Source organism: Stigmatopora argus, chromosome 13 (genome assembly GCF_051989625.1).
Source record: "Stigmatopora argus isolate UIUO_Sarg chromosome 13, RoL_Sarg_1.0, whole genome shotgun sequence".
Lineage (NCBI taxonomy): Eukaryota > Metazoa > Chordata > Actinopteri > Syngnathiformes > Syngnathidae > Stigmatopora > Stigmatopora argus.
Genome location: NC_135399.1, coordinates 14,351,236 through 14,365,817, shown reverse-complemented (window position 1 = coordinate 14,365,817; position 14,582 = coordinate 14,351,236). Strand labels below are relative to the sequence as shown.

The 14,582-nt window shown below is 41.2% G+C and overlaps 1 protein-coding gene across 5 annotated transcripts in view; it reads left to right on the top strand.

The window, feature by feature from the left end:
• The window catches only part of dachd (dachshund d), a 104,582-nt gene that overhangs the window by 67,979 nt on the left and 22,021 nt on the right, over window positions 1–14,582 (top strand). For 3 of the 5 annotated variants that reach the window (XM_077617214.1, XM_077617211.1, XM_077617212.1), the window contains exons 4-6: window positions 11,448–11,620; window positions 11,786–11,951; window positions 12,035–12,166. In XM_077617214.1, the coding sequence (XP_077473340.1) occupies window positions 11,448–11,620; window positions 11,786–11,951; window positions 12,035–12,166 (471 nt within the window). The remainder of the gene's footprint in view (window positions 1–11,447; window positions 11,621–11,785; window positions 11,952–12,034; window positions 12,167–14,582) is intronic. The other 2 variants (XM_077617213.1, XM_077617215.1) reach the window with 1 other exon arrangement.

Below are 14,582 nucleotides of genomic sequence, written 5' to 3'. Positions count from 1 at the left end.
AAACCAACCTTTTTTTTTTTTCAAATACCGAATCCAGCAAAGAGGGAGATTAACATGTCTGTGTGACTTAGCACCCCCCTTACTTTGGCTTCCCTACAAACTTGGCTAAAAAGAACACACTGCCCATTTTCCAGCAACATTTCTGCATTTGTTAGGGAAACAAAGGACGAGATGGGTGAGAAAGAAACATAGAACATAGAATAGAATACATAGACTAATAAATGGTGGTCACATACCCCAGGACTGACAGACTGGCCCACCAGAAGCCATCCTATCTGTTGTCTAACAAAATAGCGAAACCATGTTTTTTAAACACAAATATTCCAACACCTGCAATTATCGTACAATATCGTTATTTTTCCCTTCTCTACTTTGAACACTGCAGTTTATCATCCCGTGCGGCTTATATGCAGATTTTTGCTGGTGCTGTATTATTATATTCCAATATTATTGTCCAATATTCGGTTACTGATTTGTTTTTGTCCTATCACGCGTCACCAGAAATTTGGTGTCATAGGCTAAATATAATTTTGCACTATTTTTCATAGCAATATTTTAATATTTTCCTTGTAAAATCATTGCCTACCATTCATTCGCCTGTATTTCTTTTGCAACAGTTTTCCGATTTTCGTAACCTGAGTATTTCGTAACTCGTAATTTGTAAATAGAGGTACTACCACTGTATTCCTAGTAAACGGTGGCCCTTTTAACTGTTTAATCCCAGAAAGTCATTCCAAATATTGACATGGGTGTCCTGAAAGAGTGTTCGACTTGAGCGGTTCCAACGTATCTTGCTAAGCACGGAAATTAGCCTACTTTGAAATCCAAAATCACCGCCTGCTCAGTTGGCATGGTCCTCGTACCTGGAGTGTTGCCTGCATGTGAGTTTAGGGAAAAGATGGAAAGACAAGGAGGAAGCATCATTTTCTCCATTCCAGGGTCATCAGGCTAATTTCTGGCAACCCCACCCTCGTGCTTGCATGCTTGTGTGTGAGTGTGTTTGTCTGCACGTTCTGGAGAAAAAGGGGGGGCTCCGGCCCCTGAGAGCCTTCTGTGGGGAGACCGCAGCTGTACACTCCCAGCAGCTAATTGGTCCTTATCTAGCCGTCCCATTCATCTTCATTTTTTACCAATTACTGAGCATTATCTGTGTTCTCTGTTGGGTTTGGGACTTAATCCTTTTTGGTTAAGCTGACGCTACGGCTTGCAAATTTCAAATAGAACGGATGTCGACGGAGAATAAAGGAATGGAGGGTGGGCGGGGAGGCCAGAAGTCACGCTAAATCTGAACCAGCGAGTTCCCGTCATCCTCGGTCGCTCGATAAAGAATGGCATCGCGAGAAGGAGAAATGGAAGAGATCAATTATCGGCGTTTTTAATTCGAGTTTGCAAACACTGCAGGGCCACATCGATTAGGTTATTCTTGTTGTCGTCGCCATTATTGACTTGTTAAAAACGTATTTTCTCATCATCTCGGTCTCGTCTGCGGTCGCCGATAGAACGGCGCTTTGAGTGGAATCATTAATTATTTAAGTTGCAGTCATTGTGTTGGGCCCGCGAACAGCACGTAGCCTAGTGCGCCTCGCCGGTCCAGAAGGTACATCAAGACGCGGCAATCTGGGGCATTTAGCCCTAATTTTGCAAGATCAATGCAGAACGGGGCCTCCTCCCGATATGGGGTCTGAGCTCGGCGATGGCGCAGAGCCGCCCAGAGCCAGCGTAGAAAGCCAGCGCTAATTACCCCAATGTTTACCGCTCTGCTGGATAACACTTTGGATCATAACAGCCGTTCAATTTCAATTCAGACGCTAAGTGAGATACTGTGTCAGTTTTTAGGAAGAAATGTATGTGTAAATGATCTCATTTTCGGGGAAGAACTTCTGTCTTATGGCTTAAAACAGCAGTGTTTCCAAATCTTTGAATTTTTATTTATTATAAGAAATGAATCGTAATTGCCAATTATAGCTGCGTACGGCCATGCTTCCTGCCCTTGCAGTTTCTGACGTGGATTTATAATTTAAAAGCTTTATTTTGGACAAACAACGAAAAAAAGGCAATTTCAAAATCGGATAAAACCAATGACACGCTTAGGATAACAACAACAACAATAGTAAAGACATTAAAATAATGTCAGTGTTCAGGGACAATGCTAATTAGTAGATTTAATGATTTAAAATAGTTTTATTCTTTTTTGTTTTTGACATTTGATGGAATTTTTTGCACGCTGCCCGTTCTGGAGCCCGTCCACAGACGAGGCCTCGTGCAGAGATGCTTTTGACAGAGATGGGTTTGGTCACCGTCTCCCAGCCAGCTGTCAGCTTCGCCTCCGCCGCTGCGATTTAATTAGTCTGTTTATGTCCTTTCTAATAATAACGCTCTCTGGGTGGAAGGACACATCCGAAGTGGCTCCAACCTGCTTTCCTCTGCGGGAAAACTGGTGGCTGCTCGGCGAATGTGGGCCACCACGCGGACGGCGGGCGGCGAGCGCTTTCCCCGTTGTTCCTACGAGACCCGACGACGGCCCCCGGGCGAAGATCTCGTATCTTCCCCCATCTCCGCTCCATCTTAACCTTAACCATTAGGGGATAAAACGCAGGCTGACCTGATATGAGTGTCTGGGGGCAACTTCATCCATCTTCTCGTGGGAGCCTTTTGTCGCGGGGAAGCTCTCGAGAGCGGCGAGATTGTAGCCACGGGCTGAATGGAATTCGTTTCACGAGCGGCAAACACGAGAGCCCCTTTGGCGAGTGGCGGGGGGAACGCGTCGTCGTCTGATTTATGCATTTCGTACGGGAGAGGCCGTTTAAAAGGTGCCCAAACAGGAACACGAGGTTGACGAGGAGACTCGTTCTCACCAGTCGAGGCACTCGCCGTCTCTCCATTAGGCTGGCGAGGCTCATGGGAGCCAGGTGATAGATAAGTCACACGTTTTAATAGACATTTCAAACAGATAAACCTGATAATCATTCCATTTCTTTAATGAAGTCCAATGTCCTCATTGCAATTTCTCCAGGGCCGCCGCTAGAAAAAAAGAGAGTTGCTAAAAGAAAATTATATATATATATATATATATATATATATATATATATATATATATATATACATACACATATATATACATATATATACATATATACATATACATACAGATATATATATGTATATATATACATATATACATACATATATACATACATATCCATATATATATATATATATATATATATATATATATATATATATATATAATAAAAACAAGACAATTGAAGATGTAGATTGCAGTGATGGGCAAATATGAATTATTTTTTCATGCGATCATGGGATATTTTTTTTTAATCTATACTTGTATCATGCAAAAAAAATGTAAAAAAAAAAATCTAAATCAGGGATCTCTAAACTATGGTCCAGTGACCATTTTTTTATTAGTCCGCAGCAAAGGATGAAAATATATACAGTACTATATATAGTATTAACTTTTGACTGGGATTCTGGCAGGGATCATTCAATCTAATTCATTCTGGTTGTGACATCTTTTGCCGGGAGATATTTTAGTAGGCGAGGCAGCTGAAAGAAATATTAATTGGGATCCAATTTCATATTTAAGGATTTTATGTCAATTGTAGGGATAGATTTTGGGTCTTCTATGTTTCTAAAGTATTTCTTACCAAACAATTAACGTAAAAGAGAGGTCATTCCATCGGAGTAATTGCCGCATCGCCACGCTAACGTGAAGTGCGATGGCGTCCGTGATGTCACAGCCCGAATGCGTGGCCGTTTTTACCCGGTAAAATGTTTTACGGAGCCACGCGATAACACTTTTACATTATTGCCCGGAAACCTGTGAATCGCCGGCGAAAGGTTGAATGTCGTTTATTGCGTGTATCACATTTACAGCAAGTGACATTGTCTTTTCAAATTGTGTTGATCTCTTCACTTCGCAAAGGTCAGCCCCTTGCGCCGCTAAATTCGAGCTGACAGAAGAGTGAGGATGGGCGGGGAAGGCTTGGACGCCGCAACAGACCAATGGGCCCCCGCATCCTTCTGCTCCAAATTAATCTATTCAATTAATGAAGAATGAGCTTTAATGTTGATGGGAGCTGACAACTCCATCAGTTTGTTTTTGGAATACATTATTCCTGCACATAAACTAACTGTAGGAGAGGATTAGGCATTTACACTGCAGGTCCCAAATTTGCTCAAGAGCCCCTATTTACATCTACTGCAGTTTTTAAAGTGATTTCAGTAATGTAGTGTTTCTATGTATATTGAAGGTGGCATTAGATTTTTTTAAAAGCGTTATTTTTTATAACCAGTGATGACATTTGATCTGGTTTGCAGAATTATTTGTGTTAAAAATGCAGAAATTTAGGTTGGTCATTTTTGGGGGTTGGTTTTGGATTTATATTGGATATTTAATGGTTACATTTTAGATCCATGCCCTGATTGGCTCTTGAGAATTGGGTGTGTTGATACCACAAAATAATTTCATGGTATATGACAAATCTGATCTGGGAGATATACTACACACATTTTGATCTGCATTAAACAGTAGAACGCTTGTTCTCGTGGGTTTTCTTCAGGTAGTTCAGTATCCCCCCGTGACCCCTCTACGGAAAATGAATGAATGAAAAATTTTATAAAACTGGACTTAAAAAATAGGAGGATTTTCCCCCTTAAAAAAAATTAGGGAATATATGTAATTCACTCACCAAAATGTAGATTTTTGGCATAATTTGTATGCAAGATTAATCAATTTGAATGCATTTATTAATGCTTCATGTTCGTAAAATGGGTTGGGGGGTCAATTTAGCTCATTTGTGCACATATGTATCTATCTATCATGAGTTTGCAACTGATTCCGGGTTTTCCCTGCCTCCTGCCCAACGTTGGCTGGGATAGGCTCCAGCACCCCCGCGTCCCTTAAGAGGATAAGCGGTGCAGAAAATGCATATATGTACTATATATGCAGAGGCAATTGTACATTTTATCACAGGCCGTTTGTTTTGGTCCTGTCGGCCCGGCAGAGCCAAGACGACATCATTCACCGAGCGTGCAAGTCGTAATGCTAATCTGTGTAATTAAAAACGCGCTATCCACGATGACCAAGCGTAACCCTAAGCGCCATCCGGCGCTCGGCGTACATTTTCCTGCCAGCGCCACATGACAGCAGAGTGGACCGTGATTGATAACGCTCGTCGATATATTTCATTTGGGGAGCCTTAGTCAAATGACAACGACTTGTCATTGACTGAAGCAATCTTTTTAAAAGGCGGGAGCCTTCGCTAAGTATCAGATGAAAATGATTCCACTGTCTGCTTGGGTGTCACTGTCTGCCGGAGCTTTATTGATTGGCCTTGAATATATTGCAGTAACAGCTGCCGCTAATATCGGCGTACACTCTGCACTCCCGTCCGCCGCCCCATTGTCGCTTATCGCCAGCTCGCTTTCCCCAATTTATCGGCGGTGACGTGATGCAAATATAAAAGCCGGGTCCGAATTATAGGAGCCCTTCGTCCCTCTTTTGGCCGTCCGTCCGGGCGTGAAGACGCTAAACGGGGAAAAACCATTGTCTCCCGTTATCAAGCGCCGGGGTCTTGGCGTTGCCTGTTAAAGGTCATTTACTGTAATGAGATTTGCCACGTGCAAGCATATGGCTTGATTATAGAGCGCTGTTCGTTAACATTTGCGGTAAAGAGATCGAGAAGACAACTGGAGGAGGTGGAATGGGGGTCTTGTGGATGCTTGTTTCAGCAAAAAAAATGGGTTTGGCCAATACTTGGATGGGATAGGCTCCAGAAACGCCCTTGTGAGGATATGGAAAATGAATGAATAAATAGCTGTCAATGGCAGTGGATAACAGACAAAAAATGAAAAGATATTGGGAAATATAAATCTCTTTTTCCCAACATGTTTTCAGGTTTTAACCTCGTAATTTAACAGCATGGTTTAAATGAGTAGCTCCATCTAGCTTCAAACTTAGAATTGCAATGTAGCTGAATTTAAGCTTCTTGTGCGGGCCATATCCAATGATCTATTCATTATTTGTTGTGGGCCAACAAAAATGGAAACTCAAAAGAAACTAGTCATACTTACTGTTGAAAAATCTCATTATTGTTGTTTAACCTACTTAATATACTCAATCAATAATAGCAATAATGACAAAATCTAATCCAGATTTCTTCTAAATGAAAACAACAACAACATCCATAGCCTGCAAGTGTGTCAAAGTTTTATCCAGCACACTCCAAAAAAATAAAACCTAAAAAAAATCCATATTCCAAAGTCAGAAAAATGGACCTCTAAACCCAGATCAATATTTTACCCTGAAATAAAATCTGTCAATAAATATGGGTGAACATTTCCAACAAAAAGAAAGACGAACGAACGGCTGAAATTGGCAGCTCACTCCGGAACGTGTTTTGCATTTCCTACTCAAAGATAGGAAGAACTTTTTCTTTTCCCCCTTCTGTCACATCGATGATGGATCTTTCCATTCCCCTTTAAAGAATGCACGCCATTAGAGCGCCGGGATTTTAAATGATCCCATAAAAGTTAGCCCGATACACTTAAAGGACAAACACCTCTGTCTGGCTGATAATTTCAACCACATGTTACACTCCAGTGCCTTACGGAGAAAAGCAATTATTCTATAGCTCGTCAAAGCCGAGATGTTTGCTTTCTTATCAAGACTCATGCTAACATCCCCGTGTTCGGATGCGTGCTTAAGAATGCTTGATTTTGAATTGATTTTAATCGCTAAAGTAAGGAGTGGACTGAATTTTTTTTGACAAATTAGGGTAAGTATTCCATAATGAACACTAGTGGCTTATATGTGGACATATAATGTTTTCTTCTGCAAATTTATGGTTGTTGGTAGAGCGGTCAAATGTCAAAAATCATATTTTGGAGTGGCTAGAGAGAATTTTCTGATTTAATAAATGAAGCCCAATAATTTAGCCAACGTGGAAAATACAAAACCTTTTTTCGTAGTTTTAATACAAAATGCGTATTTAGTAAAACTGACGTAGTAAACTACAGAAGATTCGTAGTATTTGGTTGTGCCTTATAGTCTGAAAATTAAGGTTGCGTTTTTTTGTTATGTCTTATTTTGAATGTGATTGGACTCTTAATATTAATGAGACTAATGCTTAAATTGATGCATTATGGTCTGGTATCACGCTGTTCTTCAATGAAAAACAAACTCGTCGCCAAATTCTTTTTATCCTATTAAATGACGAACCCTTCATTCATTTTCTGTACCCGTGAGGTTCTTGGGGGGTGCTGGAGCTAATCCGGCCAACTATGTGACCCTGTGAATTGACTCCTAGCCAATTACAGGGCACAATCAGAAAAAAACAACTATTCAGTTGTTCTCTCTGAACCTGGCATATGGCTGGAAAGCAATTTTTTTTGCCATTTTAACAGGAAATATCAATTGTTGACGCACCCCGGCTTGATTTGGTTCCAAAGGGCCTGTGGAATGTAAAGCATATTGTTTGCATGTGTTTCATGTGGGGATGTCTCTGCGTGCACCTATAGTATGTTATTATCCGCGCTTTTGTGTTTATACCTCGTCTTGGCGGCATCCGTTCCCTCGTGTGTGAGTGTGTGTGTGTGCGTGTCCGTGCGGGAGAATATAACAAAGACAACATGTTTGCTTTATGATCAACATTAAGTGCGTCAACACAAAAGGTTTTCTTGCGCAGTGCGTTCAATGACACTGTGGGCTGTGGGTGGCTACATCAAAGACGGATACCTTCCTCCCACTTTAATGAGAAGCAGGACTCGCCTGCCTGGACTCGACCTGCCATCTGTGCTCACGCGTAATCCAAGTGGTAGCGAAACTCCAGACAACAAAACACATTTATGGAGGTTGTCCACGTTTGATGTCGTATCCGCCAGGCTTCCCAAAAACGAAGGTTTCGCTGTTTTTAGTATTTTTTTTCTTCAACTAAGACCGTTATAATAAAGATGAAGAGCTGATTAGTGTTAAAGACCGCCAAACGTCTCACTGTTCATTTCCTCTTGGGGGCCCTGCAAATGTTTGATATGACCACAACAAAGGTTGTCCATACCTCACCTTTGTTGCGACATGGGGGCATTTTATACGCTCGCTTAAATGAGAACTGCCTTGTTTACGCTCTTTAAGAGGGAGTGTAAATGGGCTTCTGGGAAATTCTCTTAGCATCAGCTCGAAACTTGGGTGCAGTGCGTTATTATTTCCCGGAAAAGTTAATTTAAACACGTCTTGCAATAGGTGCATAGCAGTTAAGCAGTATTTTTTTTCCTGCTGTGTCATAAACTTAACTTTGAGGTAGATTGAAATTGGGTATTTGGGTTTATTTCCCTCCTGTTGATCATGTTCCAATATGTGCCATGTGAATAACTCCAAACCAGTCCCATTTAACTAAATATTTTCCAATAAGACCTTTATTACAAACTACAAACTGTGGATCGAAACATGTCCAATTATTAGGGGTGTAACACTACTCTAAAATGTTATTTTGGTTCAGTTTTGAAGAACGGTTAATTTTCGGTTTTATTTTTTAATTATGTAAACAGACAGCACGGCAAAAAGTGGTAAGCACATTCGCCTCACAGTTCTAAGATCGAAGATCGTTCCACCCTTACCAATTTATGACGTACGTTCCGACAAAAATAAGCACCTTCTTTGCAAAAATGCAACATCTCCACACTTAATTGAAGCCTCCCCGTGATTGAAGTCTGCTTCGAGCAGCCAGTTAATTCATTTAGCCGGCATGTGGGGCTATTTGACAGGATCGGAGAGATGGAAGAAGTTTCGCCAACAGGAAAACAAAACAAAAGGCTCAGTGGTCAAACACATTGGCCCTTTTGTCTCATCCAATTGAAATCAAACTCAAAGGATAACCACCAGGAATGTTTGTCTAGGATTCATTGTTCCGACGCACCAAACAAAGATAGATAGGCTTTAAACAAGGCATTTAATTAGCGCCAGATCCTGAGCTCAGGCGGCGCCAACCAATTAGACATTCCTCAGGCGTGCGCAGGTCCTATTTCACAGATCTTCTCTGGCGCTGTCTCTTACAGTACATCGCCGTCCGTCCAGTTAAGAGAAGGTAAATAGCCCTAGACGGACAGCTTCATTAGCCAGCATCTGAAAAGCGTCCGGGCGGATTGTCGCTTAAATAGTGCACCGTTACCGCTGGCTCAACCGGCGACCTCTGATCAATTACAGCTGACATTATTGTTTGTCGGGAAACCTTTTTTCTTCCCTTTTATTCTTGGGAAAACGAGATGGAGCTGGAGCTTTGGCTGTAAAATGTAATCTCCCGCTTCTCTCTTTGTGCTTCCTCGGCTCTACAAACAATATATCATTCTGTTGAAGAGATAATCAAGTGCCAAGTACGATCTAAGTTAATTTTTGTCAGGGGACATCTGCTTGCACAAAAGTTTAAAGCGGTCCTGTCAAACATGCGGCTTGGTGGCCATTCATTTTTTCATTTTTACGTTGCTTTTGCGCATTTCTATTGATCCCTCGCAATACTCGAATCCTTAAGCGTTCTCGCCCAGGCCTTTTTTTGATACTCTGTTTGTCCTCCGATTCCGATCTTTGCTTAGCCAGGCGTGAGCATTATAGCTGAGCTGTTTACGTCGGTATTAAGTGATTTGTCGTTTTAATGACGGCACACCGGCGCTCACCTTTGCATCTCCCTCAGGCTCACTTCCGGTAAATGACTCCAAACGCTTTGTTTAGCCAGAATTTGCCTCTTCATCACTTTGAAACTTCTACGTTGGAAAATGCAATACCGACAAACATCCAAACCGCTTTTCTGGTTGTTTCTCATTAGATCAGGTTTTGTTAAATACACCACTTACACACCAGTCTCTCTTTTTAGATTTTCTCACTCTCAAACCAAATGAAGTCGGCCAGCTCTTGTTAACCGGGGGTGCATTCTCCCGTTTCCCCCTTGAATAGGCAAAGGCATCCACTTTAGGGCAAGGGGGAAATGAAAGGTGCTATGCAGCTCCTGAAAGCGACTCTATCTAATACCCTGAACAGAGATGTAGTCTTCCGCTTCAAGGACAAGTGGCAGGCAGCGAGTTCTCCATATTTTGGAAAGAGAGGACACAATTGGCCTTGGGTGTAATGCATCCCACCTGAGAGGCTCTAAAGGAGCCTTGAATGGCTGATGGATTGCCAAGCCCCCTCTCCACGTTGTCCTACATTAAGCACCCCACAATCACACCCCGGGTTATAGTTTTTGTTTTAATTGAGCTCTGCCCGCCGAGCAGTAATTGATTCACTCCGAGCGCCGATACAAGGTGCCGCCTTTAATCCTTTGCGCCGTTTCGGGAAGACATCTTTCTCATGGAAATCAATGCGCGCTTTGGGAAAAAGGAACCCTTTCATTTCCAACCGGTGTCCTTCTCTTTCGAGTTGTCGCCATGCAGATCTGCTCGCCCTTAATGACTGATGGATTGTCAGTTGTTGTTTTTTCGTGGATCACTTTTTTTTTTTTTCCATCACCTTGAACTGGTCTGCCAAGTGAGCGAGGGAAAAGAAAATCAACAACAGAAAAAAAGCTCAATCAGTATCCCAGTGTCTGTGAGGTTGTCTATAAAGGCAACGTCGCAGGAACGAGACCAAACTGTTCCCAGTTCTGTTTGATCTGCAGCCGTTCAAAGTCCCCGTCGAGCCTAGCGGGGAGGGACGGTCGGCACGTAGACGGCTAACTTTGACCTTCCAAAAGTTGCGCCGTTTTTCATGAAAGGAGCTCCGCGCAATGCTAACTACGAAGCCCCCGCGGTATCGTGATTATTCCGCTCTCTTCGCTGTTTAAACGTCTTCAATTTCCCCCAATTAGTTCTTCGTCGGCGGACTGCAATTGAATAATTTAAAAGATACGTCTGATGCCGGAGTGGAATAATGTGCGCTCGTACGTATATTTGAAAGGGAGCGAAACGCCTTCATTATACCGACGGATAGGCGGATATAATTAACCTCGGCCGCGTTTGTCATTAGCGTGCGTAACTCGTAACGGCGCCTTTCAAGATTCCCTTTGTTTTTGGCTGCCCTTTTTCTAATTCTATATTGAGACGATTTCCATAATATTCCCATATTTTTTTATTCATCTCCAAATAATTGATTCCTTTTTATTGCTATGTAAACTTGCGAACTACTGTGTGGATAGTTTTCATTCCGCTTTTCTTTATCATTATTGCATTTCGGCTCTATTATTAACGCCTAGTAAAACATTGATGTCTATTATGTTAACATGGAGAATTATTTAATTGCTTCATCTAAAGGGTTATTGGACTTTTTAAGGGTTGTTTCACGGGGGGAAAATGGCAGAATTAACAGCGCCGGGGAATCTCTTTCTGCCAGTTCCGGAAGCGTCACCCTCGTGAATATCTCCGTCACGATACGGATCGTTGAGTAACCAACGAGCCCCTCTCGGTCACAGGCCTGGAACTGCCCTTCATGATGATGCCCCACCCGCTGATCCCCGTCAGTCTGCCGCCGGCTTCCGTCACCATGGCCATGAGCCAGATGAACCACCTCAGCACCATCGCCAACATGGCCGCCGCCGCGCAGGGTCAGAGCCTGCCTTCGAGAATGGTCACCTCTGTCATAAAGGTAACTTTTCTTGCATGAATTTTTACCTTAAAATAGACATTTTTGACATGGGCATGAAATATGTCATGATATTTTTGGTAATCCGCATATTTAGCACTTTTCAATGTAAAATGTCAAGCATTTCTGATCACTTTTAATGAAAGCTAATGGAATATACTTATTTAGGGCTGTGTGTTGTCACTGCAGGGTTTGCAGGAGCGCATGCAAGACAGTCCCTCCCCTGCCCCTTCCTTAGAGGACCACCGGAGGCCCGGCAGTCACCCGTCGTCCCACCGCAGCAGCAGCGTTTCCAGCTCGCCGGCCCGCACGGAAAGTTCATCGGACAGGATACGTGAGTGCCCTCGTCGGCCGGCGATGGCGTTTTTAAAACACGTCCTCAATCCTCAACTTGGTGACCCACCTTCTCGTCCACAGCGCCACATCACAACGGCCTGTCCATGAACCAAGCTCTGCTGGGCTTGTCCCCCAACATCCCGCCTGGGCCCAAAGAGGGAGACCTTGCCCACGACATGAGCCACGAAGTCAAGAGGATGCATGCGGAAAAAGGTTTGTTTGTTTGTTTTTTTTCCCGTATTTTCATGGTATGCTTTGATGGATGAAACTCTCACCACCCCAGGTTTTTACACACAAATTTAAATAATGGAATAGTGTTCAAAAAATTGTGAAGGCTAACCCAGATCCCAAACTATTGAAATTGTCCAATAAAAATAACATTTCTAACAGTTTTGCTCTGCATAGCTGCAAAGGGCGAATCAATAAAGGACAGTAGTTGAGACTCGTTGACTTTATCGCGCGATGAGATGATATAGGAAATTGAAAGTGGGTCAGAGGAGGAAATAAGTCCCAAAGAACACAACAATTTTGTGCAATGAAATGCTAGATAGATCTATTTGAATGGAAAAAAAAGTATTTTTAATCATTTTCTATTCTTTCATAAAACCCAATATCACTTCAAGTCATTCTTACATCGCTTAAACACTCAAAAAACATGGCAATATCTATTTTTGCAAATGAATTATTTAAATTTCACTTACTATTATATTTCAAAACTTAAACTTATCTATTCTATAGCTTACATTAGACTGCGTTGAAGGGAAAATAATGGTCAGCCTATTGCAATGTATGTAAAATGGAAACAATAAGTGGCATAGCTCTTTAGAAGATAGATGTATACAACACTGTAGTGCAATAACATCAATGTCTATTGGGCATCATTAAAAATACATTCACGTACTTAAGTTCATCGTTAATGCTGCGCAGGAAAAATGTCTACAATTTGCAATACTGTCTCCACAACTTCATTTGCTAAATACTGCTGTTTTGGTTTTTCCTCCATCTTTTAAATGGCACCAAAAGTTGTTTAATAACTGTCTACGTAAGTTCCTTTTTTTTCTTTTAATTTGGCGGAGCCACGGACTGCGCTGAATGAGAAATTGTCCATTAGAGTAGTGCCCACTATTGAAGGAAATACAATATACGCAGGTACCGCCTCAAGCTAATTGCTGGACTGAAAGGTATAAAAGGTCAAAAAGTTGTCCGATAACAGAGCTTGTTAAATTAAAAAGGAAAGGTCAGAAAATTAATCTGAAAAATTATCTAAAAAGTGATAGGTGAGATGGGGGAAAAAAGGGATTAATCCCCATGTCATTATGAAAACATTAAATACAGCAAAGTAGTTTCTCTGGCTTTTTACAAGAACAAGAATGTTCATACGTGTATACTTTCAGGTTACTTTATCATTCCTCAATTAGTCCCTTTTTATGATTACTTTAGAGTATAATGTTAGTTTTTTTGCGTCTGATGAATTACAAAAAAAAACTGCCCCCCAAAAATGCAACTTTGGAGAAGGTTGATGAAAGCCTGGATAATGGTGAAAGTATGAATTTATCACTGAAAAATCAATAAATATTGTCAAGGAGTACAAATAGTACAAATCTTCAAAAATACTGCATTTAAACTGGTCACGTTTCTTCACATTGGCATGTTAACCACTCTGCCAATATGATGAATTAATTAATTCATTGAAATATTACAGTATTTAACTGGTGATGTTGTGAGATTAAAGTCGTTTTCATCATTTCAAGTGAACTGGAAACTTTTTGGTTTCCCGGCATGAGACTTTTAGCGACAACACAAAACTACTTTTGTAATATTAGAAGATTGCCGTAAAATTATTATATTATCTTTACATCAAGTGAACCAGAAGTTTGTCACGACAAAACACAGCCACTTTGAACGTAGCATAAGTTCTCTTGTAGCACTTTCCTTTATTCCCATTTGCTTGACACACGGGGTATTATTCAAGACTGAATATGTTTAATTGGAAAAAAATGATCTATGTGCAAAGAAGTGAGCCAATAATAGATTTGTAGTATTCTCCATCGGTTTAAAAAGAGCAGCGTAGGTTGTGCTGCTGTGCTCTGGGTGGGGCCAAGTGATAATGATATGAGAACCACTGTGGAAATCATCACTGGGATCCCTTTGGCTCCCTCTTGGATAGTCTGACATGGAAAGAACTATTAGCCCTTCACTCGCAGATTCGGAAGCAGCGTGTCGGAATAATTAGCAGGATCATGAACACAATTTATGGGTCACCAAAAGTCTGTGTGGAATGTGTGTGTGCGCGTTTTGAACCGATCTTCCTTAAAATGCAGTGATTAAAATATTGTGTATTAGTGACACACGTTTTTAGCACTTCCCAAAACTGCAATATTTATAATAATGATGACTGACTTTACTTAACTATGATAAATTGTCCATACATATTTTTTACAAATGTTGATGATTTATCACAATTGAAAAGCGTTAGATATTCTACTTTAATATTTAGTATAATAGTATTAGGCTTTAGTGAGTATTTGAATTAGAAACAACATCATTATGTATAGACAAATTATGGTAGTAGTAGTAAGATTCTAGATACGTTTTTATTTTGGATTTTATTAGAAGCCTTTATGTAAAT